The following is a 27310-nucleotide window of genomic DNA, read 5'->3' on the forward strand; positions in this document are numbered from 1 at the left end:
AAAGATATTATTTATTTGAGAGAGAGAGCACAAGCAGGGGGAGAGGCCGAGGGAGAGGGAAAAGCAGGCTGCCCCCTGAGCAGGGAGCGTAATAGAGGGCTTTCCATCCCAGGACACTGGGATCAGAACCTGAGCTGAAGCCAGAAGCTTAACCAACTGAGCCACCCAGGTGCCCTGGAAATAAATTTTCAACTGTCAATTGTTCAGTTTGAGAACACAGTAAGCTAGCAGCTAAAGTGCAGATTTGATTTCATCTCTTATTTAATAATCTGTTTTAATGGAAGTCAAAGTTGAATAACACTAAATATGATACCATGGGAAGAATATGAACTTTGAAGCTGCAGTTCAAGTCTCGAGTCCCTCAGCTAACAAACACTGTAACCTTGAGAAAAAGTATGTATCTCTCTAATTCTTGATTTTTCAATTTATATCATGAAGAGGTTGTAACAGATAAATCTGATTCCTGATCTTCAAAGTCAGTACTAATTTAAAATGGATGGACACACTAAACACTTTGTGTTCAGAAAAAAGACACCATTTTAAAGCACTTTTTAAAAATGGAGCTCCTCAGAGCACCTGGATAGCTCAATCAGATATGCATCTGCCTTTGGCTCAAGTCATGATCCCAGGGTCCTGGTATGGAGCCCGGCATGGGGCTCCCTGCTCAGCGGAGACTGCTTCTCCCTCTCTCCCCTGCTCATCATGCTCTATCTCTCACTATCTCTCTCTGTCAAATAAATAAATAAAATCTTAAAAAAAAAAAAAAATGGAGCTCCTCTCTCACTCCTCATCCCCTTTTTGGTTTCCTTTTTATTTTTATCCAGGGTGATCATTTGGAAAGCAGAGGTAAAAAAAAAAAAATACACAGGTGACTCTTGGAGCAAGACTAAAAATTTCTTTTAAAACGAAAGCCAAGGGGAGCCTAGGTGGCTCGGTCAGTTAAGTGTTGGATTCTTGACTTTGGCTCAGGTCATGATCTCAGGACTGTGATACCAAGCCCCATATGTGGCTTGGTGCTGGATTTGGAGCCTGCTTAAGATTCTTTCTCTCCTCTCCGCTCCCTCTCTAAAAATAATGATAACAATAATAAAAATAAAAATAAATTAAATAAAGGCCAGATGTGCTATTAGCCTGGAATCAAGGAAAAGGTAGCAAGTAAGCACTCTTTATTGTTCTGGTCTACTACAAATGCTCAGACTCATCATGGGAATCCAATTAATGTATTTAGTTATTTTTTTCTTTAATAAACACTGTAATATTAGTTTATGCATAATTAGATTACACAGAAGTTTATGCATAAATACATTTCACATTGAAGAGATGTACCCTGTTAGAGCAGCCATTATTTTTCTGGAATACAGAGGATACTAACATTGTCAAATATAAATTAGCATCAGGAAATAAACTCATAGAAGCAAACGTTTGTGGAAAACTTCCAAAACAATAAAGAATTAAGAATACTTTGTAAGTATTTGAGAAAACATAATCAAATGAAAAGCAAACCTAATCTACACATAAATCATACATCCGTGAAAATTAAGTATCTCAAACTGTTGCAAAGATATTTCTTATAAACTGGGCACAATTATGATTGCTGATTGTTAATAATTTTATCAATAGATCATTAATCTATACCAGTAAGCTAATTACTGCTAACATCTAACAAGTACGCTACATTTTTACTAAAAAGAGAGTTTGATACTTTGTCACCTTACTTTTGAAGACTTCTACTTCAAAAGGCTATAGAAATTGGGCACCTGGGTGGCTCAGTGGGTTAAAGCCTCTGCCTTCAGCTCAGGTCATGATCCCAGGGTCCTGGGATCAAGCCCCGCATTGGGCTCTCTGCTCCGCAGGGAGCCTGCTTCCTCCTCTCTCTCTCTGCCTGCCTCTCTGCCTACTTGTGATCTCTGCCTGTCAAATAAATCAATAAAATCTTAAAAAAAAAAAGTCTATGGAAATCTAAAAGAATGGACAACTGTTATTAAACATTCAGTGTTCTTATAAAGCACTGACCTAGATACTATGAAGAACAAAATACAGTAAGGTTGGATATATGCTAATGAAGACCTTATGATAGTCAGAAAGACAAAACATACATGGAATAACAAAAACACACATGGGAAACAGTCAACTGTTTCCAGTCATACATGGCACAACTGTCTGTGGTCAAGGGTCCTATTAACCAATATAGATGAGACAATATAACTTGCTATTTATGTGAAGTAGGAGTTACGCAAAGAATAAGAGGCTCAAATTCATCTGTTGAATTAATATCCAAAATATATGAAGAACTCATAACAACTCAAGCAGAAAAACAATTTGAAAATGAGAAGATCTGAATACCCACTTTTCTAAAGACATACAGAAGGCCTAAAAGACACATGAAAAGATGTTCCACATCAGTCATCAGTGAAATGCAAATCAAAAGGACAATCAAAGACAATGAAAGAACACTTCACACCTGTTACAATGGTTATTCTCAAAAAGACAAGAAATAACAAGTATTGATAAGGATATGGAGAAAACAGAACTCTGTGCACTGTTGGTGAGAATGTAAATTGGTACAGCCACTGTGGAAAACAGTACAGAAGTTCCTCAAGAAATTAAAAATATAACTATCATAAGATCAAGCAATTCCACTTCTGGGTATACATCCAAAGAAAAGGAACATTAACCTGAAAAAATACCTGCACCCTCAAGTTCACTGCAACATTATTTACAATAGCCAAGACATGGAAACAATCTACACGTCCACTGATGGATAAATGGATAAAGAGTTAAGTGTGTATGTATGCAAGCATATATACATATACACTATGGACTATTATTCAGCCATAAAAAAGAAACTCCTGCCATCTGTGACAACATGAATGGCCCCTGAAGGCATTAAGCTAAGTGAAAAAAAAAGAGAAAGATATAAAACATATGATCTCATTTATGTGTGGAATCTAAAAAACCTCAACGCATAGAAACAGAACAAATTGGTGGCTGCCAGAGGCTAGGGTTGAGCCAAGTGAGTGAAGATGGTTAAAAGGTACAAATTTCCAGTTAGAAAGCAAATCATGGGGATGTCATGTACACCATGGTGACTATAGTTAATAATACTGTACTGTATATTTGAAAATTACTAAGAGTAAATTTCAAAAGTTCTCATCACAAGAAAAAAAATTCGTAACTATATGCAGTGATGAGTGGATGAATGTTAACTAGACATAATGTGATCATTTCATAACATATACGTTATGGAAGCATTACTGTTTACCACCTGAAACAAATATAGTATTATACATCAATTATATCATAAAAAATAGGCTCAAAGCAGGTATCAACTGAAGTCTTGAAGGATATACTATAAGCAGAAAAAATTAAAAATTAAATAGTAAACTATACAACAACACTTTTGTAATATTTACTACTAAACCTTGTTTCTACTAGTGTTCCTCAATGGAAAAGACAAAGTCTTCCTCCTTATATATTAATCCCCATATGGAACAACACCAAGCAAGTAATAGGCAACCAGTAAACATGCACCCATCAATCAATAAACAGTTCATTTTAATGAAAGCACACCTGACCTTTGCTATATGGATGGTTTACTATTTGATAAACATTAACAAAGTGAAAGGGGTACCTTTTCAAACAACTAGTAAAATGCTACCTCGGCTCAATTTTGCCCTCTGGATACAATTTTACACTCTGTAAATAAGCCATACAACCTGTTCACAACCTGGCTCTGACTTATTTTCTTCATCTCAACTCCTTACCTCTGCCCTATCAGCCTTACACCCCGGCCACACCCAACTTCTTCGGGCTCTCTACATCCACAAGGCCAGAGTCCTTCACCCACTGCTTTACTGCATCTTCCTATTTATCTTCCAGAACCAGTCACCAGTTCTTGTGAAGCCTCCAGGGAGAATTAATACTCATTGGTGGCTCTCACAGCACCGTGTTCCTACCTCCGTTACTGAGTGAAACAGACTACATTATAACTACTGGTTCTCTCCAGAAATAAAAGTACCTAAAGGCAGAGCTCTTTCACTTTCATAGTCTGAGCAATACCTAGCACTGTACCTGGTACACAAGACAAAATCACTGCTGAACGCAGGAAAGAGTACACAACATTACAAACATCATTCAAGAGTTCTTTACTACCACCTGGAAATGTACGTGCATTCCATGTATTCCATGCATCATAAGGAACTCACAGACCAAACAGATTAAATGGTGATGATGGAGCTGCAAAAGGACTCTTCATTTTCATCAGATATATCTGCGATAAGATCTACTTTAAAAATGAACTTTTTTTTTTTTTTAAGATTTTATTATTTGAGATAGAGAGAAAGGGAGCAGGATCCCCACAGAGCAGGGAGCCTAACACGGGGCTCAATCCCAGGATCCTGGGATCATGACCTGAGCTGAAAACAGACACGTAACCAACTGAGCCACCCCACTGCCCCTGAACTTCTTACTTTAACATGAACTCTTTACTTCAAAAATGAACTCTTTAAAAATGAACTGAGTGTGAAATTACCAGACTCCGAAGTCTGTTACGTGACTTTCCAGAACCAATTTAGTACAAAGCTAGATGTATTTTTGACTGGCAATAAGATCATAAGATATAAGATCATAAGAATCCACATAAGACAGTTGAAAATTCAAATTTAAAAAAGGAACTATTAGTAATTAATATCAAAATCATTCAAGAATCCTTGGAATTTGATTTCAGATCTCTATAAAGTAAGGGTTTTTTTTCTTCCCCCAGTGTCTATCTTTTGTGCAAATCATTTTACAAAATGTTTCATCTGATCATTTCTTAACCAAATTACTTGTGGAAGCTTTAAAGAATATCATGGCACAAAGTTAAAATTTAGGAAGTTTTGTTATTATCAGCATGTCAGAATGCCGAGTAGGATACCTGTTCTAAAAATTCAAATACAACAGGGCACAGATCTGATTACCTATATAAAGTCTCTGTCAAGTTAAATGGGAATAAATGAATTTGAAATCCAAAGATAAATCTTTCTTCTTTTTAGTATTAACAGTAATATTAATAGCCACCATTTACTGAGAACCTGCTACCTGCCAGACATTTCATGCAAATTCTACCCGAAAACGCTTAGAAGAAAAGTGAACCTAGGAGGCCAACTAGCCAGCCAAAGCTACATAAGAAGTAATGGAATTCAAATCCAGGTCTATCAGGTTCCAAAGGATAAAACTTAATTCACTCCTATGCTAACAACTTGTCATACTGAAAGACTGAAACAAATTTCGACAACTCTCTTTCCTTCTTTGAACTGCGGAAGGATAAATGGTCTAAAGCATGTCTCTTATCACCTCCTAGCACTGCCGTAACCATTCTTTAACTCACTGCTTGAAGTCTATGGTATGTGAAATCTATGCTTTTCGACATCTACTTTGATATTTCCCAAGTTAAACTGTTTGAATAGCATACAGTAGTAATTTCTTTATCCTCAAGTCTAGATGAACACGTTCTCATAGAAGTTTCTGAACTGTGTGCTACATAAAATCAACTACTTTCCCCTCAACACTTAGAGGTAACCTCCACAAAAAGATTAAAAAGCCAGAAAATTAAGAGCAGCTTACTTTTAGGTATTAAATACTCCGAAACTAGTTAAAAAATAAAGAAATGGATTAAAAGGAGGTTCTCTAAATATTTGATTAAATACCAGTTTGGTAACATCAATTTCAAGTCTGACTTCCAGAAAGGAAGGAAAGTGAAGGAAAAAAGAACTTCAATTCAATAAAAATTCTGTTCCACCAACTCTGCAAAATTTCACGGCTCATCTGCATTCTCTTAAAGCTTCTTCACTGATGGTACTTATTTAGAAAGGATTAAGAGCCAAGTTTAATACAGAAATTCTTTAATTGTATCTGTTTAGGACAGATGTATGTGGCTACTTATTCTGGCATCAAAGTAATTAGCATTAAAGATCAAAGGCTACTTGTGTGAATCCAGAATACAAACTTGTTTGGATTCTATGTCATGGAACCACAGAAAGAATCCAGTAAGTCAACTTTCACTGAATTTATTTATGCCTGTCATTTCCTTTGGGGCAAATTTATTTTACAGGCTGTTGGCAAAAGAGACTCAAAACTGGTCAGTTTTTATTGTTTGGTATTAACTCTTTCAGCATCAGCCATAGAGCTGTAGCTAATTCGGCCATGCTGCTGGTTCAAAAGAGAACTTAATTACATTAAGCCAAAGGCATTTATAAAATCAACTGACAGGAAAGAGAGATTAACTGCTATTATGATGTTGCTCCTGAAGCCAGGAACTAGAAAATCCGGATGAATTATGATAATTAGAATACCTCAAAAGAAGAGAAAAGCTACCAGCTACTTTTTGTTCTTTACTAATCTGGCAACAAAATTTCCTTTTCTTTTATTTTCCACTTAAACTCTTGTGCTACAGTTTTATTGTTATTATGAAGAGAATGCTATGAGCAGTCTGGAGAATGGTTCCATGTGTTTATTCAATTACATCTCACGGATGGCAGGAGATTCCCAAGGGCATCTAATCCAACTATCTCTCCAAAGAGAGTGATCCTTTCACCACCATATCCCCATTAAGTAGCCAACGGATGGAACGTTCTCTACCAATTAAAAGTAGCACACTCCATCTTTAGAGGACTCTTAGAAAGTTTGTACTCAGTGACAAAGTCTGTTTCTCTATTGCTTTTACCTTGTTGTATACCTAAAAGTCATGAAAAACAAATCTACCCTTTCTTTAATATGAAGTCCTTCAAACATCTAAAGAGAGTAACACTCTCCTATCTCCATTCCTTCAAATGTTCCTAATAGAAAATACTACCGAGTCCCATGTCTGTTAGGCAAGCCACAAAAAAATTAATTTATGCATATTTAAAATTATTTTAATTTTTAAAAATAATATTTAAAACTTTGAGTTACCCAAACATATTAGATACCAACTTTAAATTAGTAAGTTGAGGGGCGCCTGGGTGGCTCAGTGGGTTAAGCCTCTGCCTTCGGCTCAGGTCATGATCCCAGGGTCCTGGGATCGAGCCCCACATCGGGCTCTCTGCTCAGCAGGGAGCCTGCTTCCCCCTCTCTCTCTGCCTGTTGCTCTGCCTACTTGTGATCTCTGTCTGTCAAATAAATAAAATCTTTAAAAAAAAAAAAATTAGTAAGTTGATGCTCAAGCAAAAACTTCCTTATAAATAAATGTGTATGCCTGTATTAAACCTCAATAAACCCAGACACAAGACTATTTTTAATACTAAAATTAAATAAATAATTGCCCTTAATTGTCCCTAATGTAAACTAGTGAAATGTTCACACAAAAGGCTATGTGTTAACTAAAAATTTTAATAAATATTTAAAATACCTTTCTATAAAGTTTTGGGGCACTGTTACGAAGTTTATTTAAACAGCAGGATGCATTCTAAATTCTCGAGTTATACAGATGAACTCCCTTCTATAACTTTGATAACTTTCAGCCAAAGTCAAACAAAAGAAAAAAAAAATTCCAATCTTCTAACCAAAGACATAAACTCTGAATTTTAAAGGCATTTAGTACTTGGTCATCTGATTTCTGTAAGATGGAACTGAGATGGACTGCTTAATCTATTTCAAGGTCCTCAATTTCAATGTCAGTAGAAGTTATTTATAACATTTCATCTGTAGTTTAGTGGTTCATTAAATCCTCAACTGAGTACTTGTCACAGACTGTTTTGAAATGTTACCACCATCTAAATTATACTGACAAAATTATTAAACATTCACACACAATAACTTACCCAAGACTCATGGTATAAAACTGTTAGCAGATATAGTGCATAATCATAATTCTGTCTCTTTAAAGGGCACCTGTAAGAGAAAGAGAAGAAGTCAAAATTTTAAAAATTCAGTACATAAAATAATTTGCAAAATATACAAACACTAAATACAAAGGATAACTTATATTCAGGTATTCTCTATATTCAGGGAATATCCTACCTTTTATTTCTCTTTGTTTTCATCACTAACGGAGTTATTTGTATCTGATAATAGTTTTACACTATTTTTAATATGACTGTGTCCAATCCAAGTGCCCTTCACAATCTTGGGGCTAAGAGTCTGCTGGACAGTGTGAGTGTATCTACTGAGTTCATTTTAAAAATAGAGATAGACTAGATAGAAATAGAAAATAGAGATAGATGGAGATAAACTAAAGACAGAGGCTAATCAAAATGTTCATCTTGATTTCTCCAGAGCCAAGTTTTTAAAAAATGAGCTACACTATTCAATGCTATATTGTTGTATTTAAAATGGAACTAATGACCTAATATTAGATAAAACTTCTACATAAATATAAGATAACAAATTAAGCTTTTAGAAATCATTAATTCCAATTTCTTTAAATATAAAATAAAATCATCATTTGACAGGAGCATATGGGTGGCTCAGTAAGTTAAGCATCTGCCTTTGGCTCAGGTCATGATCCCAGGGTCCTGGGATGGAGCCCCACGTTGGACTCTGCTCAGCGGGGAGCCTGCTTCTCCCTCTGCCTGCTGCTCCCCCTGCTTGTGCTCGCTCTCTCCCTCTTTCTGTTAATTAAATAAATAAAATCTTAAAAAAAAAAAATCACATGACAAGTGACTTTAACGGTACTCTGCTTATTCTATATATTTAGGTTTAATAGTTCTCTAAATAATTGCTACCATAAACACACACACACACACACCCCAACACTTGAAAACTTAGGGAAAAACTTTGTCAAATACTTACAGAATTTCAAAGAGCAACTTTAAAAGTTATTTTAAAAGCAACTTTAAAAGTTATATTTAAAAATTACTTTAAAAGTAATTAAGTTGCACAAACTAAAAACTCAACCTTATTTTACATTTTCTAAAGACAGTAAAAAAGAATATTACTAATATATTTCAAATCTATTTTCCCCCCATACAATAATACTCTAAAACCAGGGTTCCCAAGTTTTTCCCACCCCCACATTACTGCCTTCATTTATATATACCATAGTACTTCTTCTCACCATTAAGAAGGAGGACATAAAACTTAATTGATATTGACTCCTCCAAGAGCTTTGAAACTAGAATGGGAAGGGAGAAAAGATATCTGCCCACTTGCTTTTCTCTAAAGGTAGGTCTTTATATTTTGACATAATTCAAAAACAGCCAAATATGGTAAGATAAAAATAAAATAATCCTGGGGCACCTGGGGGCTCAGTCAGTTAAGTGTCTGACTCTTGATTTTGCTCAGGTCATGATCTTGGGGTCACAAGATCATGCCCCGTGGTAGGCTCCGTGGTGGGCATGGAGCCTGCTTTAAGATTCTCTCTCTCCCTTTCCTTCTACCCTTCCCCACCTTCCAAAAACAGAAATAAAATAACCCTTTTGTAAAAACATACCAATAACCCTCCTACACTTCAAATAACATAATTTATAAATTCATATGAGGTAAATTCAATACTGTTTTTATGAAGCAAATTCACTAAAATTCTTATTTACAAAATTGCCTGGGTAAATTAAATTTCTGTATTTAATCATTTAAATTTTGAACTAAAAGATCTTTGACTTTGTAAAAATCGGTTTAAACCTTAATCACTAGCAAATCACATTTTTGTTCTCTTCTAACATCTTCCCTGAGTCTTCTACACATGGATATATTAGAATCAAGACTGAAAAAATAACAATAATAATTTAACTAGGCAGTTAGGCAAGCCTCTCCATGTCCATAAAGAGGACAGCAACAGTAGACTAGTATGAAGATATTAAACACATGAATTGCAGGTGGCTGGGTGGCTCAGTTGTTAAGTGTCTACCTTCGGCTCAGGTCATGATCCCAGGGTCATGGGATGGAGCCCTGCATCGGTCCCTGCTTGGTGGGAAGCCTGCTTCTCCCTCTTCCACTCCCCCTGCTTGTGTTCCCTCTCTCACTGTGTCTCTGTCAAATAAATAAATAAAATCTTAAAAAAATAATAAATAAATAAACACATGAATGGGACAACTTCACTGACCTAATAAGTTAATGTATGTTGATGTAAAAGGCTACCCTGATTTTTTTTTATTGTTTTAATTTCTTTTCAGTGTACCAGAATTCATTGTTTATGTATACCCCGATTTTCAATGTCATTTCTTAAGGAAAGGACTGCCAGAGGACTGGAAGATAATAAAACAACACAATGACCAATAAAAACAACACAATGACCAATCCGCTGAACTTTTCTTTACCTGTCTGTTTTGATGGTAAGTACATCTGTAGTCTTGCAGTATCGCTCTCCCACAAGTTTAATGAGTTTCTTCTTTGCATGATCATCTAAATTCAAACTGGAAAGTTTAACCTTAAAAATACAAGAAAAAGTTATTTGAAAAGAATTATTTCAGATACTTTGTTTAGTGAAAAGAAAACCCAAAAACCCAGTAACAATATTATTTAATGTTAAACTAACCAAAAAGAAACTTTTGCAACCTGTACCGTTGTCTATATAGACTTAGCAAACGGCAAGCATTATGAAGCCTGATCTTACTCATGGGGAAAAAAAAAAGAGGAGGAGGAAACTGTTTTGAGTTGAAAGTTCTGGGCATTAGCACCTTTCCTGTAAGAACCAGTAAGTCTCTTAAATAAATGATATTATAGCTTATGAGTAGCACTAAGAATTAAACTCAATTAGTATTAGTAAAGCTGGAATATAAGAATACTTGGATAAAACAAAAATGCTTTAAGATATTTCCACCATGCAATTATGAGACTTTTATCATTGCAACTTGCTTAGGGGTATTTATTTTAAAAGGTACAGGTATCTCATGGAAGATGGTATAGAGCATTCAAGAAGGATCAAAACATTTGAAATTCAGCTCAACATTTCTCAAAATGTTAATACTAGTCCCAGAGGCTGTTAAGAATTATTTATCTAAAAAGGCTATTTTTGTTGAATATATTAAGATAATACAGAGTTAAGCTGGGTTCTTTATAGAAGGATTTCTTAGAAGAGGTAATATGCTAATGAGCATTCTGAAATTTCAAGACGCAGGGTTCTTATGTATCAATTTCCAAATTTATCTGACCTCATATTCTATTTTTCAAGGGACAGTTCATGGAATTAGTCTTCCTTAAAACATATTTTGGGAAACACTGGACTACATGAACAGTTTTTAATTTGGAGAGAAATTATGGCATGGATTGAAGGTATCTAAAAGAAGACTAGACTTGACACAGAAAAATAGGTTAGATATTAGAATAGAGTTAAGTAAGGTAAACCACACACTGTTTTTCCATGGACGGCATTAAGAATAAGAAAAATTCATAACTATATGAAGAGAAAAAAGCCTCAATAAGATTTTACAATCACATCCACTTCTCTCTAGCTTCAATAACCCTGCACTTCCCTCAAGACATTATAGCAGAAGAGCTTATTTATTTTTCCGTTTTTGCCACTAGACTGCAAACTCTCCAGGGTAAGAATGGTATCGGTCCTATTTTTGGTGATGGCCTAGCACTTAAAGAACATATGACATGTATTTGTTGAATGAACACATAAATGAAAAAAAGAAAGGATACATTATTTTTTTTAAGCACTGTGAATTTTTATTTGAACTAAGAAAATACAGGAAATAAATAAATAAAAATACACTTTTAAAGAACAAATGCAGGAAAAACAACCAGGTTATCAGCTTGAGGGATAAAAGAATATAATTCTGATTATTAACAATAAGAATTACTTATAAGGAAATAGTGAAATGAATGTACCCCTAATTATTAACATATTTGTACATATGCATGCATACAAAAACAGTACAAAGAATAGTTTTTATGTTAGAATAAGAGAATGGAATGATTTTTTCCTTTTAAAACTCCCTTCAATGTAATCATTTTCAACAATAAATTTAAAAATTTACAATTTAAAAAATTTAAGTGTTCTAGCTTTTTATGTAAGAAGTAGTAAAAAAAAAAAAAGGCACCAACGCTGATTACTGTAACTGCTTTAAAACTTACATTCACATTAACACTCTGAATGTTCAAAAATTATACAGCATTTATGCCAGAAACTCAAAATATTTTAGAGCTATGTGGTACACTCACGCCACCTGCTAGCACTCAAAGGCACTGCAAAATTGTAGTCGTTAACCTAGATTAATAGTCTGACTCTGAAGTTGAGCAGCAATCATTACCATTCTTTTTCCAAAATTCTAAAGAATGCTTGGACTTTTCTTTTGCTACATTTTAAAGCATCAATACTGTACTATTAACATTATCCCCAAAAACAACACTGATATTTCAAATCATAGGAGATCATGGTTTTATGTATGTACTTTCAAATGCCCATATTTAAGAGTTACATAAATTGAGAAATAAATCTAATTGTGTGAAATATCTTCTCTATTTAGAAGCACAGTACGTCAGTTAAAGAACTATAGTTATATACAAAAAAAAAGACCTGGGTTTGATTTCTAGATTTGCTACTTTATTTGCTAAGTGACCTTAAATCATTGGATCTTACTGTTTCCTCATTTACAAAACAAAGTACTCACAGGATTTTTGTCAGAAATAAATGAGAATAAATAGAAGAAAGCCATTTTTAAAGAAAAGTCCTACACAAATATTGTTTTTAATTCAGCACTACCTTTATGACTATCAAGAAAAATATGATACCATCTTTCTTTCTCTGAATTTAAAAATTTGAGTATTTTTTTTTAAAGATTTTATTTATTTGACAGAGTGAGAGAGATCACAAGTAGGCAGAGAGGCAGGCAGAGAGAGAGGGGGAAGCAAGCTCCCCACTGAGCAGAGAGCCCGATGCGGGGCCCGATCCCAGGACCATGAGTATTTCTTAATATACTACTTTATAATATTTGACTGGCTTCACAATATTACTTTAAATCATGCCATGCAACACCTGGTTAAACATCTGACTCTTGATTTTGGTCATGATCTTGGGGTTGTGACATCAAGCCCCACACTGGGCTCTGCACTGGGCAAGAAGACTGCGTGGGATTCTCTCTCCCTCCCTCCCTCCCTATACACCCGAAGAGAACTCAGGTTCTCTCTCATGCTCTCCCCACAAAAAATAAATAACAACAAAAAATAAGTCATACAGGAATGCACATGCTTTAGTCCCACTGTTTTACCTACTTTTACCCTTGAACTACATGACACCATTCAGGACACCACCACTGAGCTTCAACCGTCAGTGGGTAGAGTGAAAAGAGCCCAAGAAGGGCAGATGTGAGTTAGGAAAAGAACACAAAGAAGTGATGAAGGTATCACATGGTGGCATAAGACAAAAAGGAGACAGGAGGCGCCTGGGTGGCTCAGTGGGTTGGGCCTCTGCCTTTGGCTCAGGTCATGATCTCAGGGTCCTGGGATCAAGCCCCACATCGGGCTCTCTGCTCAGCGGGGAGCCTGCTTCCCCTTTTCTCTCTGCCTGCCTCTCTGCCTACTTGTGATCTCTCTCTCTCTCTCTCTCAAATAAATAAATAAATAAAATCTTTAAAAATTTTTTTTTAAAAAAAAAGGAGACAAAAGAGGATGGTAGCCTGATAGGTAAGTGGTATCTTGTGGGATACTTCAAATAATGCAGTCGGATTATTTTTATGTAAAATAAAATAAACAAACAGAACAAGTAGGGAACTGGATGTCTATTCTGGTACTGAAGATTAAGGCCCACAAAAAGTAAGGCAAAATTCTAGATTTCCGGATTCTGAGTTCAGAGATTTTTTTAAATCACTTAACATAGAGCTTGACAACAGTTGGTTGTTATTATCATCATTATTATTAAAAAGAGGCAACATTTATTAAATTATTAAAAATGTATCAGGTATTAATTACCCCTAGGTACTTTTAAAAAGATTTTTTAAAAACATTTTTAGGTAATCTCTATACCCAATGTGAGCTCAAATTCACATCCCTGAGATCAAGAGTCACATGCTCCTCTGACTGAACCAGTCAGGTGCCTTACTCCCTAGGTAATTTATATTAACCTGTGGAATGTTGGCCAACTATAATTTTAAGGCTTTTTTTTTCCCTTTTATCTAGATTTTCTAAAATTTATAGAGTAAACATGTATTGTCTTTTGTGATTTTAATATTTTCAATTTCTCCAAACATATAATGCTATGAAATTTAAACTATTCTAGGGGGAAAAAAAGGCTGACAAGCTTTGTAAATTTATTTCATAAAGAAGGCACAATCCTGATACCAAAACCTATCAAAGAAAGAAAATTACAAATCAAACATGGATGTACCTCTGATAAAATTTCTAGAAATTAAAGTTTATCTATTTGTTACCTTATAGTGTAAAACTGGTTGCAAGACTGTCAACATATTTTTGCAGTCTACATGGAATGTTCTTTTTCATTTTTTTTAAAATATTTTATTTGACAGACAGAGATCACAAGTAGGCAGAGAAGCAGGCAGACAGAGAGGGGGAAGCAGGCTCCCCGCTGAGCAGAGCGCCCGATATGGGGCTCGAACCCAGGACCCTGGGATCATGACCCGAGCCGAAGGCAGAGGCTTTAACCCACTGAGCCACCCAGGAGCTCTTTTTCATTTTTAAAAAAGATTTTATTTATTTGACAAAGAGAAAGAGAGAAGGGGAGGGAGGGAGAGAGAGAGCACACATGAGCAGGGGGAGGGGTAGAAAGAGAGAAGCAGGCTCCCTGCTGAGCAAGGAGCCCGAAGTAGGACTTGATCCCAGAATCCCTCGATCATGACCCTGGCCAAAGGCAGCCTCTTAACTGACTGAGCCACTTAGGCACCCCACACATGGACTGTTCTGATTTAAAATACAGATTACATGGAGTACAAAAACCAATTTTTTGAGTGTAAAAAAAAAAAAAAGGAGTCTCTACCCTTGCTATGATGTGATGAAATGGCACTTTACTGGTGAGGTTTTCCTCCCCCAAATACATACCAGTCTAAGCATGAGAAGAACATCAAACAAATCTAAAATGAAGTACATTCCACAAAATACATAACTAGTACTTCTCAAAAGTGTCAAGGTCACTAAAAACAAGTAAATTCTGAGAAACCACCACAGTCAAGAGGTGCCTAAAGAAATCTGAATAGGGGCACCTGGGTGGCTCAGTCTGTTAAGCATCTGCCTTTGGCTCAGAGCAAGATCCCAGGGTCCTGGGACAGTGCCTGGTGTCAACAGGGCTCTCTGCTCAGTGGCGAGCCTGCCTCTCCCTCTCCCATGCCCCCCAACTCATGTTCTGTCTCATGAGTGCTGTTTCTCAAATAAAGAAATAAAATCTTTAAAAAGAAAATCTGAATAAAGTATGAACTTTAATTAATAATGTATCAATATTGGCTCAGTTGTAATAAATGTACCACAACAGTAAAAATGTTAACAACATAAGAAATTTGGTGTGAAATATAGGGGGATTCTGTGAACTATCCGTGAAACTTTTTCATAAATCTAAAATTTTTTTAGTTAAAAACAAAAAAAAAAAAACAAAAAACAAAAACCCATCAGGTAACTGCTCTGTGACTGCTGTGTGAGAAAGCTATGCCATGTGGATCAAGACTCTTACGGGAGGAAACAGTGGTTTCAAATACTAACTTGGGAGTTACTACAGCAAGACACTTGGAACTGCAATAGTATGTGACATGCTCTGATGGGTAGAAGCAGGGATTTAATGTTTCTCCAAAGCAACATGAGATGAGGACAAACGATCCTAAATAAAATGCTAACAGCAGATCCATAGTAAAGTAAAAGAATGATGTACTATGAAATAATCAGGGTTCAGAACACTTCAGTAAGTGTAAATATAACAATATAATTCATTACTACATTAATTCAAAGGAGATCATTTAGAAAATGCTATAGGACTAGGACACATCGTTAAAATAATAGAGGCTATTATCTCAAACTGAATACCAATGTATAATTAGAAGCTAAAAGCCAGAGGCACATCCATTGTATAGAACAGCATAAAGGACTACATAAACATTATTTTAGAAGTTTCATCTAATGAAAAAGACAAAAAGAAAAGATAAAAACAAGGTATAGATATTTAAAAAGAGGAATTAAAACCACTATTATTTATCACTTATTTCCTAAGAAATCTCTGAAAGAGTAAACAAAAAGCCCGAATATTCAGATTTTGGTCTCTTATCAATGTTCAGCCTCAAACACTCTCTTAGCACAGAAAAGACCCTGATTTATGTTATTCTATGTAGCCATTAATAATATATTAAAGAGGGGCACTTGGCTGGCTCAGTCAGTAGAGCATGTGACTCTTGATCTTGGGGTTTTGAGTTCAAGCCCCACATTGGGTATGGAGATAACTTAAAAATAAAAAAAAAATATTAAAGAGTGATAACTTTGTATGCTAACAGATGGTAACTGCATTTATCATAGTGAGTATTTTGTAACGTATATAATCGTCACTAGGTTGTACACCTGGTATTAATATAATAATGTATGTCAACTATAGTTCAATAAAAAAATTAAAGAATGTTTAATAACCTTGGAAAAATTTTAATTCACATTGTTAAATAAAAAAGAGCAGATAACTAATCTAATATAGTATCATCCTATTAACATACACAAAGGTTGACTATATATATACTAAAATGAACTCCAGTAGTCAAGGTTATTTATAAGTGGTAGAATTAGAGGCAATTTTATTTAATACTTTAAAATTTTCACTGTTTTCCAAATTTTCTACGGTATCAGTTTTATATATACAAAATGTTATTTTGAATTAATGTATTATAATAATTTTTTTTAAGATTTTTATTTATTTATTTGACAGACAGAGATCACAAGTAGGCACAGAGGCAGGCAGAGAGAGAGGAAGGGAAGCAGGCTTCCTGCTGAGCAGAGAGCCTGATTCGGGGCTCAATCCCAGGACTCTGGGATCATGACCTGAACTGAAGGCAGAGGCTTTAACCCACTGAGCCACCCAGGTGCCCCTTATAATAATTCTTATTTAAAAAAAAAATATTCCTTACCCTTAAGGTTACTACTCGTGCTTTGGGGTTTCGGATAGATGGTCCTGCTGAAACATAATCAGTTGTGTCCACTTCAATGGGAAAATGCTTCTCACATTTTTCATCACTGTCCAGAGCAGCTGGCCACTCAGTACAGAAATCTGAGAATTAAGAAAAATAATCTCAAGTATAGTTTTGCCAAGTACATTCTCATTGCAATGTGCGCTACCAGACAAAATCAAATTACTGAGGGAGAGGACTCTCGAGCTACATGGAATGAAAGAGCAGACTGTCTTCTGCACCTCACAAACACATCATCATCCTTCACCCCTTTTCCTCTCAGATGAATCCTAGTTAGGGAATGTGATTAAATGAATGACTCAGATAACCTGGGTTTGGTGAGGAGCAGTAAGCTTGGTTAAAAGGAAGCTCTGACTTGATGGAAGCTTATTATTAGCTTTGCACATACCTAGTTATGGGACAGTTTAATCCCCCCTCACTCACCAACTAAAAGCAAACAGTTCATAGTGCTCAGAGTGTTAATTATTTTTGAGAAAAGCAACAGTTAATAGTAATTCATTCCCAAATGAAAGTTACTAAAGGTCTGAGGGGAACTAAAAGAGGCTCTGAAAGAGCTCTTAGAAGAGAGATATGGTCTCCATTCTCTCAGAAACTGAGCTGAATAGGGCCTCAAACTGAACAGGTACAGTCTAGGGCATTATTAAATAGATCCTTACAGTAACTCATGTTTCCTCTAGGTGACTTCTGTGCCAATGAAGCTAAATGGAAAGAGGAACAGACTTGTCCTCAGATTCAGGCAACACAACTAGCCTAGAGGGGAGGGGGGACTGGCTGTGACAAGTGGGCCACAACGGGAAGTTTCAAGCACTGTGACAAAAATGTGGCGCACCATCTATCTCCACAGCACAGAAATATAAACTCAGGCCTCCAGTGGAAGGGTGGGGCACAGGTGAGAGGGGGCTGAAAAGAAAAAGAGCTCCCGGCATGTCCTATAGCTATCTGTATTGAGGGACTCTGTAAAAAGGTAGCTGATTTCATTTTGCCCTATTCCTATAAAGTTAGTGCGGTAGAGGGCTCTCAGCTTGAGATGAAAACTTCTGGCACTATCAGCCTCCCCTCCATGGAAATTTCACTGCATTCTAAGAATCTTCATTCATTCTAAGAATACCTAAAAGTAATCGGTTTCTTAGGTCAAACCTATTAAACCTCAGGGGGTCTGTGCTTTCTCCAAAAAGCATGACTGCAGGAGAGGCTGGTCACAAGCACAGGCATATGTGGGAACTCTTCCACGTGATGATTTAAGGGACAGTGAAAGGTACTTTGTCAATAACATTTCCTATAGTTAACAATTTTCTTATAGTAGGTACTATATTTAGCTCCCTTTATAGGCTTTAATACCAGTCAGCAAAATGCCACAAAGACTCCAAGATCTATAACTAAATATATGGTAACAAATTAAGTATAGCTCACACCATTCCCTGAACACCCTGCTTAAGAGAGTAATACTCACACACTTGAGGGGAAAGAAGTAGCTCCGCAATTCTGACATTAAAATAAAATGAAAAGAGCATGATTACTGAAGTTAAATTTTATTCCCATCATGGAATAATTCCAATATCCTGCACTATAAGATGCCACACTGCCAAGCACTTTATAAGAGACTAGTTTGGAGAATTTTATGAGTTCTTGGGTTTGTACTGAGTCTTTTATTTTTTATAACTTTGAATAAGTCATTTCAATAACCAGATGATAATTACAACTTTTAAATTACCGGATTATATGTCTAAAAAATACAGCCAACTGGAAAGTACATAATAGACCCGTATTCATCTGATAGGTAGAGCAATAGACTAGACTTCGGAAGACCCTGGTTTTTACTTAACTTCTACCACTGATTATTAAAGTTTGGGTAAATTACCTAACTTTCCTGTGCTTCAGATTTTCCACTTGCAAGTTAGATATAAAATCTGAACTGACCTACTTTAAAAGAAAATTGAGAAGAAATATTTTAAAAGCTTTTGAGTTATTTGGAAGATACAAGCTAAATCTAGAAGCTGGCAAAAGTGTAAAGACAAAATCAAAGAAAGATTAAACACTTAAACACTTAAAATATAATGCTACTCTTCTGAATGTGCTATATGAAAACCATTCATTTAAGAATTATGAAGTATTTTAGAAGCACCTCATTTAAAAACCCATTTCTAGATTATAAATGCACATTCCAAATTAATATTTAAAAAGGAAAAAAAAAAGAGATTTATCACAGTGTAGTACATTCCTTAACTGGCTTCACAAAGGATCAAAAAGTGCTACATGGTTTGTGGCAAACAAGAAACAAATCTGGAATAATGATCAGCGACAGTCTATCACTAGGCACCAATGAAAACAGATACATACTAAAAGGATAGAAATGCATTCTACTATCCCAAAAAGACCACATACATGAAAGATAGGAGAGACTGTTCTTCCCTCATGTAAGAGTAAAGTCATTCTTCCTACTTTTTAAGACTTATTTCTTCCTTACATTTCTCAATAAAAGGCCCTTCCAAAAGCTCAAATTTTATCATAATCATGATCACTATACTATTTCTCCTTCCAGCATTATCAGGCTGCCTGTGAAGAGTTTTTACAGTTCATTTTCTTTTCTGAAAAGCCTTAACAAGTGTACTGAGCATTTATATATCTCCTTTTTAATTAGCATGAAGAATTCATTCAAAGGTACTAACTCTTGAATTAAACTACACAACCAATCGCTAACAGCTGTGAACCTAAAACAATTCCAATGTCCTTCTGTATGTAGTCCAATGCAAATTAGATGAGAAATTGAGTCTATGTATACATATGAAAACATGCATAAAACTATGAAAAAAAAAAATTCTTTGCCTTTACCTCCGCGCATGTGGGAAGGAAAAAGAGTAAGTGAGTGAGGGGTATCTGGGTGGGGCAGTCAGTTAAGCCGACTCTTGGTTTTGGCTCAGGTCATGATCTCAGAGTCATGAGACTGAGTCCCGTGAGGCTCTGTACTCAGCAAGGAGTCTGCTTCAGATTCTTTTTTTATTTTTTAAAGATTTTTTTTTTAATTTATGTATTTGACAGACAGCGATCACAAGTAGGCAGAGAAGCAGGCAGAGAGAGAGAGGAGGAAGCAGGCTCCCTGCTGAGCAGAGAGCCTGATGTGGGGCTCGATTCCAGGACCCTGAGATCATGACCTGAGCCGAAGGCAGAGGCTTTAACCTACTGAGCCACCCAGGTGCCCCTCTGCTTCAGATTCTCTTTCCCTCCTCCTCTCTCCCTCCCCTCTGCATGCTCTCTCTGTTTATATCTAGGAATCAATAAATATTGTTCAAATTCAATAAATTTAGAATTGGAAATATAATCATGGTCTGGTGATTACTTCCATTTTACATATGTATAACAAAAAATATATACTAACATAACTATACATATATAAAATATATAGAGAAAGAATATATAATAAATACTATATAGAAAGAGACTATGTGGGGCACCTGGGTGGCTCAGTGGGTTAAGCCTCTGCCTTTGGCTCGGGTCATGATCTCAGGGTCCTGGGATCGAGCCCCACGTCGGGCTCTCTGCTCGGCGGGGAGCCTGCTTTCTCCTCTCTCTCTGCCTGCCTCTTTGCCTACCTAGGATCTCTCTCTCTCTCTGTCAAATAAATAAATAAATAAAAGGACTATGTGGAAAAATAAGCAAATATACTCTCAGCAAGTAATTATCAGACCTATAAACAATGACTAAAAGAGAACACTTCTAAAATGAGGGGCTGAGGGGAAAGGAGAAATAAGACTACTGCTTTTCATCATCAGTTTTTCTGCTACTTGATGTTACCACATCTATGTATCACTGTGAAGTTCTTATTTTAAACAATTTCTTCAAGATAACTCTTTGCAAAGTATCCCGTTACTGACTCTACTAACTATTGTCTTGGCATCTTTCTACATTATCTTCAGTTTGGATTAAACTGATTTCTATCTATTGGCAACACTAGCAATATTTTCTTCCATCACTTTATGTATGTGCTATCTATAATGCAACAATTAAGTCCCTAGCCTACCTGAACAAGGACTACAATTTCTGGTTCTATTTATTATTCATAGCCACTTGCAGAGTAGTCTGAAAAAAAAAAAAAAAAAGGAACTTGCAGATCTGACAACTTAACAATTCACTGAAAACTTGAAAATTTTTCTAAAAAAAGGAGAAACTAGCAATGAATATAAGGCAATTTAATACATTAAAAATGAGGTTTTGTTCTTCCATTTTTATTGAGATACAGTTGACATAAAACATTGTGTAAGTTTAAGGTACACGATATATTGACTAGATGCACTTATATATATGTTGCAACATGATTACAATCACAACACTAACACAGTGTCACGTAATTACCATTTCTTTTTGTGTTAAGAATATTTATGATCTGCTCTCTTAGCAAATTCCAGTTGGAGAACATAGTATTAATAACTATAATCACTATTCTGTATGTTAGATTCCCAGAACTTATCATAAAACTGGAAGTTTGTATTCTTTGACCAACATCTCCCTCCCCCACCCAGCCCCTACTATTCTGAGTTCAGCCTTTTTAAATTTCACATATAAGTGAAATAATAATCCAATTGTCTTTCTCTGTCTTATTTCATTTAGTACAATGCCCTCAAGGCCCATCTGTGTTGTCACAGATGGCAGGATGTCACAGATTTAGTTATTCATAACTAAATAATATCAAACACATATACACCTTTTTTTTTTTTTTTTTAAGATTTTAATTTATTTATTTGACAGAAAGAGAGACAGTGAGAGAGGGAACACAAGCAGAGGAAGTGGGGGAGGGAGAAGCAGGCTTCCCACTGAGCAGGGAGCCCAATGCAGTGCTCAATCCCAGGACCCTAAGACCATAACCTGAGCTGAAGGCAGACGCTTAATGACTGAGCTACCCAGGAGCTCCCCACTTAGGTTGTTTCCATTTTTTGGTTGTGGTAAATAATGCTGCAGTGAACAGAAGAGTACAGATATCTCTTCAATACCATGTTTCCTTTTCTTTTGAATATATATATATATATCCAGAAGTGTGATTGCTGGATCACATGGGAGTTCTAATTTTTTAAGAAACCTCCCTACTACATTCCATACTGGCTATATCAATTTACATCCCTATCCATCAGTACAATAGGGTTTCCCTTTTTTCCACATCTTCACCAACATTTGGTATCCCTTGCCTTCTGGGTGATAACTATTTCTAGCAGGCGAGAGGTAACAGCTCCTTGTGGTTTCAATTTGCACTCGTCTTTCCACAATTAGTTATACTGAGCATCTTTTCACTTGTCCACTGATGATCTGTATGTCTTCCTTGGAAAGATATCTATTCAGGTCCTCTGCGCATTTTTTTATCAAATTATTTGGGATATTTTGGTGTTGAGTTGTGTTAAGTTCTTTATATATTTTATATACCCCTTATTAGATATATCACTTGTAAATACCTTCTCCCATTCAGTAGGTTGCCTTTTCATTTTGTTGATGGTTTCCTTCATTGTGCAAAAGCTTTTTATTCTAGTGGTCTCAAGTTTATTTTTGCTTTTATTTCCCTTCCCAAGGAGACATATCAAGAAAAATAGTGCTAAGATCAATGTCGAAGAAATGCCTATGTTTTCTTTAAGCAGTTTTATGATTTCAGGTCCACATTTATGACTTTAATCCATTCTGAGTTTATTTTTGTGTGTGACTTAAGCCAGTGGTCCAGTTTCTTTCTTTTGCATACAGCTGTCCCATTTTCCCAGCATCATTTATTAGAGACTGTCTTTTCCCCATTGCATATTCTTGCCTCCTTTGTCATAGCTGAATTGACCATATAAGCATGGGCTTACTTCTGGGCTCTCTATCCTGTTCCATTGATCGATGTGTCTATTTTTGTCCTGATACCATACTGTTTTGATTACTATAGCTTATAGTATATCTTGAAATCTGAGACTGTGAGATCTTCAGCTTTGGTCTTTCTCAAAACTGTTTTGGTTATTCAGGGACGTTTGTGGGTCCATACAAATTTTAGGATGCTTCCTTCTAGTTCTGTGAAAAATGCTGTTGGTATTTGATAGGGATTATATTCAATCTATACTTTGTTTGGGTAGTATGAACACTTTAACAATATTAATTCTTCCGATCCTCTATTTATTTTTAAATTGAATTGTCTGGGATTTTTTGTTATTGAGTTGTATGAATTCTTTATATATTTTGGATATTAACCTCTGACCCGAGGTTTGCAAATATTTTCTCCCATTCTGTAGATTGCCCTTTCCTTTTGTCAATGGTTTTCTTTGCTGTGCTATAGCTTTGTAGTTTGGTATAGTCCCACCTGTTAATTTTTGCTTTTGTTGCCTTTGCTATTGGTATCAAATCCAAAAATCAATGCCAAAACTCACGTCAAGGAGCTAACTGCCTATGTTTTCTTCTAATTTTGTTTTGTTAATGTGATACATCACTCTGACTGATTTTTATGTTGGACCATCCTTGCATCCCTGAAATAAATCCCATTTGATCTGACATGATCCTTTTAATGTACTGTTGAATTTGATTAAGTAATATTTTGTTGAAGATTTTTGTATCAATGTTAATCAAGGAATTTGGGCTGTAATACTTTTCTTGTAGTACCCTTGTCTGGTTTTGGTCATCAAGGTAATGCTGTCATCATAAAATGAGTTTGGAAGTGCTCCCTCCTGTTCTTTTTTGGGAAGAATTATTTTTTAAACAAGATTTTATTTGTTGATTTGAGAGAGAGAGAGCACGAGTGGGGGAGGAAGAGAAACAGAGGGAGAGGAATAAGCAGACTCCCCACTGAGCAGGGAGCCCAATGCAGAGCTTGACCCCAGGATCCCAGGATCATGATCAGAGTGGAAGGCAGATACCTAACTGACTGAGCCACCTTGGCACCTCTTTTTTGGAAGAATTTGAGAAATATTGGTCCTATCTCTTTAAATGATTAGAATTTGCCTATTAAGCTATCTGAGCTTGGATTTCTTTGTTGTTGGGAGGTTCTTGATTATTGATTAATAGCCTTTTTTTTTTTTTAAGATTAAAGATTTTTAAGATTTTTTTTTTTTTTTAAAGATTTCCTTTATTTATTTGAGAAAGAGTGAGAGAGCACAAGAGCAGAGTGAGGGCGAGAGCGCGAAGCAGTCTCCCTGCTGAGCCAGGAGCCCGACAGAGGACTTGATCCTAGGACTCCGGGATCATGACCTGAGTGGAAGGCAGATGCTTAACCAACTGAGCCACCCAGGCACCCCAGATTTCCCATTTCTTCATTGAACCCTTGAACCTGGTAGGCTGCATATTTCTAGAAGTTTATCCATGTCGTCTAGGTTGTCAAATTAGTTGGCATATAATTGCTCATAGTAGTCCCTTATGATCCTTTATATTTCTGAGGAATCAACTGTAATGTCTCCTCTTTCATTTACAGTTTTGAGTCCTCTCTTTTTTCCTAATGTGCCTAGTTAAAGGTTTGTATACATTGTTTATCTCACCAAAAAACCAGGTTTTAATTTCGTTCATCTTTTCTCTTACGTTTTTAGTCTGCACTTCCACTCTAATCTTTGTTATTTCCTTCCTTCTACTAACTTTGAGCTTAATTCTTCTTTTTCTAGTTCCTTGAGGTGTACACTGAGATGTTTATTTGAGATCATTTTTTTTCTTAAGGTATGCTATCAACTCCCCTCTTAGAACTATTTTGTTGTACCCCGTAAGTTTTGGTACGTTGCTTCCATTTGTATTTATTTCAAGATTTTTTTAAACTTTTCTTTTGATTTTTTCCTTGAACCAATGGTTGTTTAGGGGACATGTTGTTCAATCCCCATATATCTGTGAATTTTCTGGTTTTTTCTAGTAACAGAGTTCTAGTTTTATACCACTGTGATCAGAAAGGGTGCCTGATACGACTTCAGTATTTTAAAATTTGTTAAGACCTGTCTTTTGGCCTAACATATGATCTGTTCTGGAGAATGTTTCATATGTGCTTGAGAAGAATCTGTATTCTGCTTCTTTTGGATGTAACGTTCAGTAAACATCTGCTAAACCCATCCAGTCTAACATATAGTTTATATCCAGTGTTTCCTTACTGATTTTCTGACTGATCCATCTATTGTTGGAAATGGTATATTGAAGTCTCCTATTGCTGTACTACCATCTGTTTCTCCCTTCACTTCTGTTAATATGTGCTTTATATACTTAGGTATTCCTATCTTAGGTGCATAAACTAAGATGCATAAATTTAGGTGCATAAACAAATGTTATATTTTCTTGATGAACTGACCCCTTTATCATTAGAAATGAAATTCTTATGTTCAATGGTATTGTGAAGTTCATATACTGAAACAGTCACTTACCTTTAAGAGCTTCACAGTGCTTTTTAATTGCTACAGGAGTTAAATGCAGAAAATTGGGGATCTAAAATAGAGAAATTTAAAGGATAAATTCGCCTACTACCTCAAAAACATAAAAAAAACAATTTTTCATAAAACTAAATCCTAAGCACAACAAACCTTGTAATAAATAAAATCTAGTTTTTACAATATTAATTCTATGTCACATGTGTTATGAATTGAATAAATGAATTCTGTGAAATATAGATTCATGATGTATCTTACAATGACCATTGTGGGAAAAAAAATGCTGCTTTTATAGTACTCTTCCTGCCAAAAATCTACAGGTACACATATTTTAGTTATAAAACTAAAAGCACTCAAGGACACAGATTATTGTTTAATCATCCTAATTTCCCTGGAATACAAAAAGAAATAAAACTTATTCAAGGTTCTACAGTCTTAACATTTTGGTTAACATCCTTCTAGACATTTCTTTAAAAAATAGATACATGTATACGACTTTACATAAATGGATTCATACTGTTCTAGAAACTGCTTTTTAAAGATTTACTTATTTGAGACAGAGAGAATGTGCACATGTGTGCACACAGCTGGGAGGGGCAGAGGGAGAGGGAGAGAGAATCTCAAGCAGACTCTGCATTGAGTGTGGAGCCCAATGTGGGGCTCGATTTCACGACCTTGAAATCATGACCTCACCCAAAACCAGGAGTCAGACACTCAACCACTGTCCCACCCAGACACCCCTAAACTAAGTTCCCTTCTTTCATTTAAAGAAATGATAAGTTTCTTCAATGTTTGTTTTCTTTTATCCCTTGAAACATTCAGATTTCCAAATTTCATTTACCCCTCTCTAGCAGCGGTCAACTCCTTTTCCATGTTACCATCTCATTTTTTAACCATCATCTTTCAGCAATTTTTTTTTGTTTTTCGGTTTTTCAATACTGAACATATATATATGCTATGTATATAAAAGTAGCATATAAAAGTAGCATACATATGCTAAGTGAAGTAAGTCAGAAAAAGACAAATACCATGATTTCACTTATATGTGGAATCTAAAAACAAAATAAACAAAAAGCAGAAACAGACCCATAAATTCAGAGAACAAACTGGTGGCTGATTGCTAGAGGGGAAGGGACATGGAGGGATGGGAGAAATGGGTGAAGGGGAGTGGGAGATAAAGGCTTCCAGTTATGGAGTAAGTAAATCATAGGGACAAAAGGTAGAGCAGAAAATATAGTCAATGATATTGTAATAGTGCTGTATGGTGACAGATGGTAGCTACATTTATAGTGAGCACCGTATAGCACACAAACTTGTGAAACCACTATGTTGTATACCTGAAACTAATGTAAAATTGTGTGTTAACTACACTTCCAATAAAAAAAGAAGAAAAAGATTCTCATATAGTGGAAAACACAGTTTATGATAATTTTACTGTATATAACATGAACCATCTAAGATATGCCTTCTCAGGCAAAACATATTCATATTTTCTTTAAAAAGCTTATAGTTCATGGCACCTGGGTGGCTCAGTTAGTTAAGTGTGTGTGTTCGGCTCAGGTCATCCTGGGATTGAGCCCTGCATTGGACTCCCTGCTCAGTGGGGAGTCTTCTTTTCCTTCTGCTCCTCCCCTCCCCCTGCTCATGCTCCCACGTGTTCACTCTCTCTCTCTCGCAAAAATAAATAAAATCTTTTAAAAAAAGCTTATAGTTCATAAATCATTATAGATGCTACCAACTGAAGCATTTAATATGACATATTCTGCTTCACAAAATAAAGAAGTTGAATGACTATAAAAATATTAAATGATATTCTACTTTTCTGGGCAGAAAGTTTTAGAATCTCTTTTTTAAAAGTAGATTTCAAGGGTGCCTGGGTGGCTCAGTGGGTTAAGCCGCTGCCGTCGGCTCAGGTCATGATCTCAGGGTCCTGGGATCAAGCCCTGCATCGGGGGCTCTCTGCTCGGCGGAGAGCCTGCTTCC

The 27310-nt window shown here is 35.8% G+C and overlaps 1 protein-coding gene across 2 annotated transcripts in view; it reads right to left on the reverse strand.

Annotated features, from left to right (window-relative positions):
- MRPS35 (mitochondrial ribosomal protein S35) overlaps positions 1–27310 on the reverse strand; it is a 44499-nt gene that overhangs the window by 10565 nt on the left and 6624 nt on the right. For both annotated transcript variants that reach the window (XM_032855191.1, XM_032855192.1), the window contains exons 4-7: positions 25325–25385; positions 16938–17077; positions 10212–10321; positions 7779–7848 (exon numbers count right to left, since the gene is read on the reverse strand). In XM_032855191.1, the coding sequence (XP_032711082.1) occupies positions 7779–7848; positions 10212–10321; positions 16938–17077; positions 25325–25385 (381 nt within the window). The remainder of the gene's footprint in view (positions 1–7778; positions 7849–10211; positions 10322–16937; positions 17078–25324; positions 25386–27310) is intronic.

This window comes from Lontra canadensis, unplaced genomic scaffold (assembly GCF_010015895.1).
Source record: "Lontra canadensis isolate GAN:19392208 unplaced genomic scaffold, GSC_riverotter_1.0 scaffold9, whole genome shotgun sequence".
Taxonomy (NCBI): domain Eukaryota; kingdom Metazoa; phylum Chordata; class Mammalia; order Carnivora; family Mustelidae; genus Lontra; species Lontra canadensis.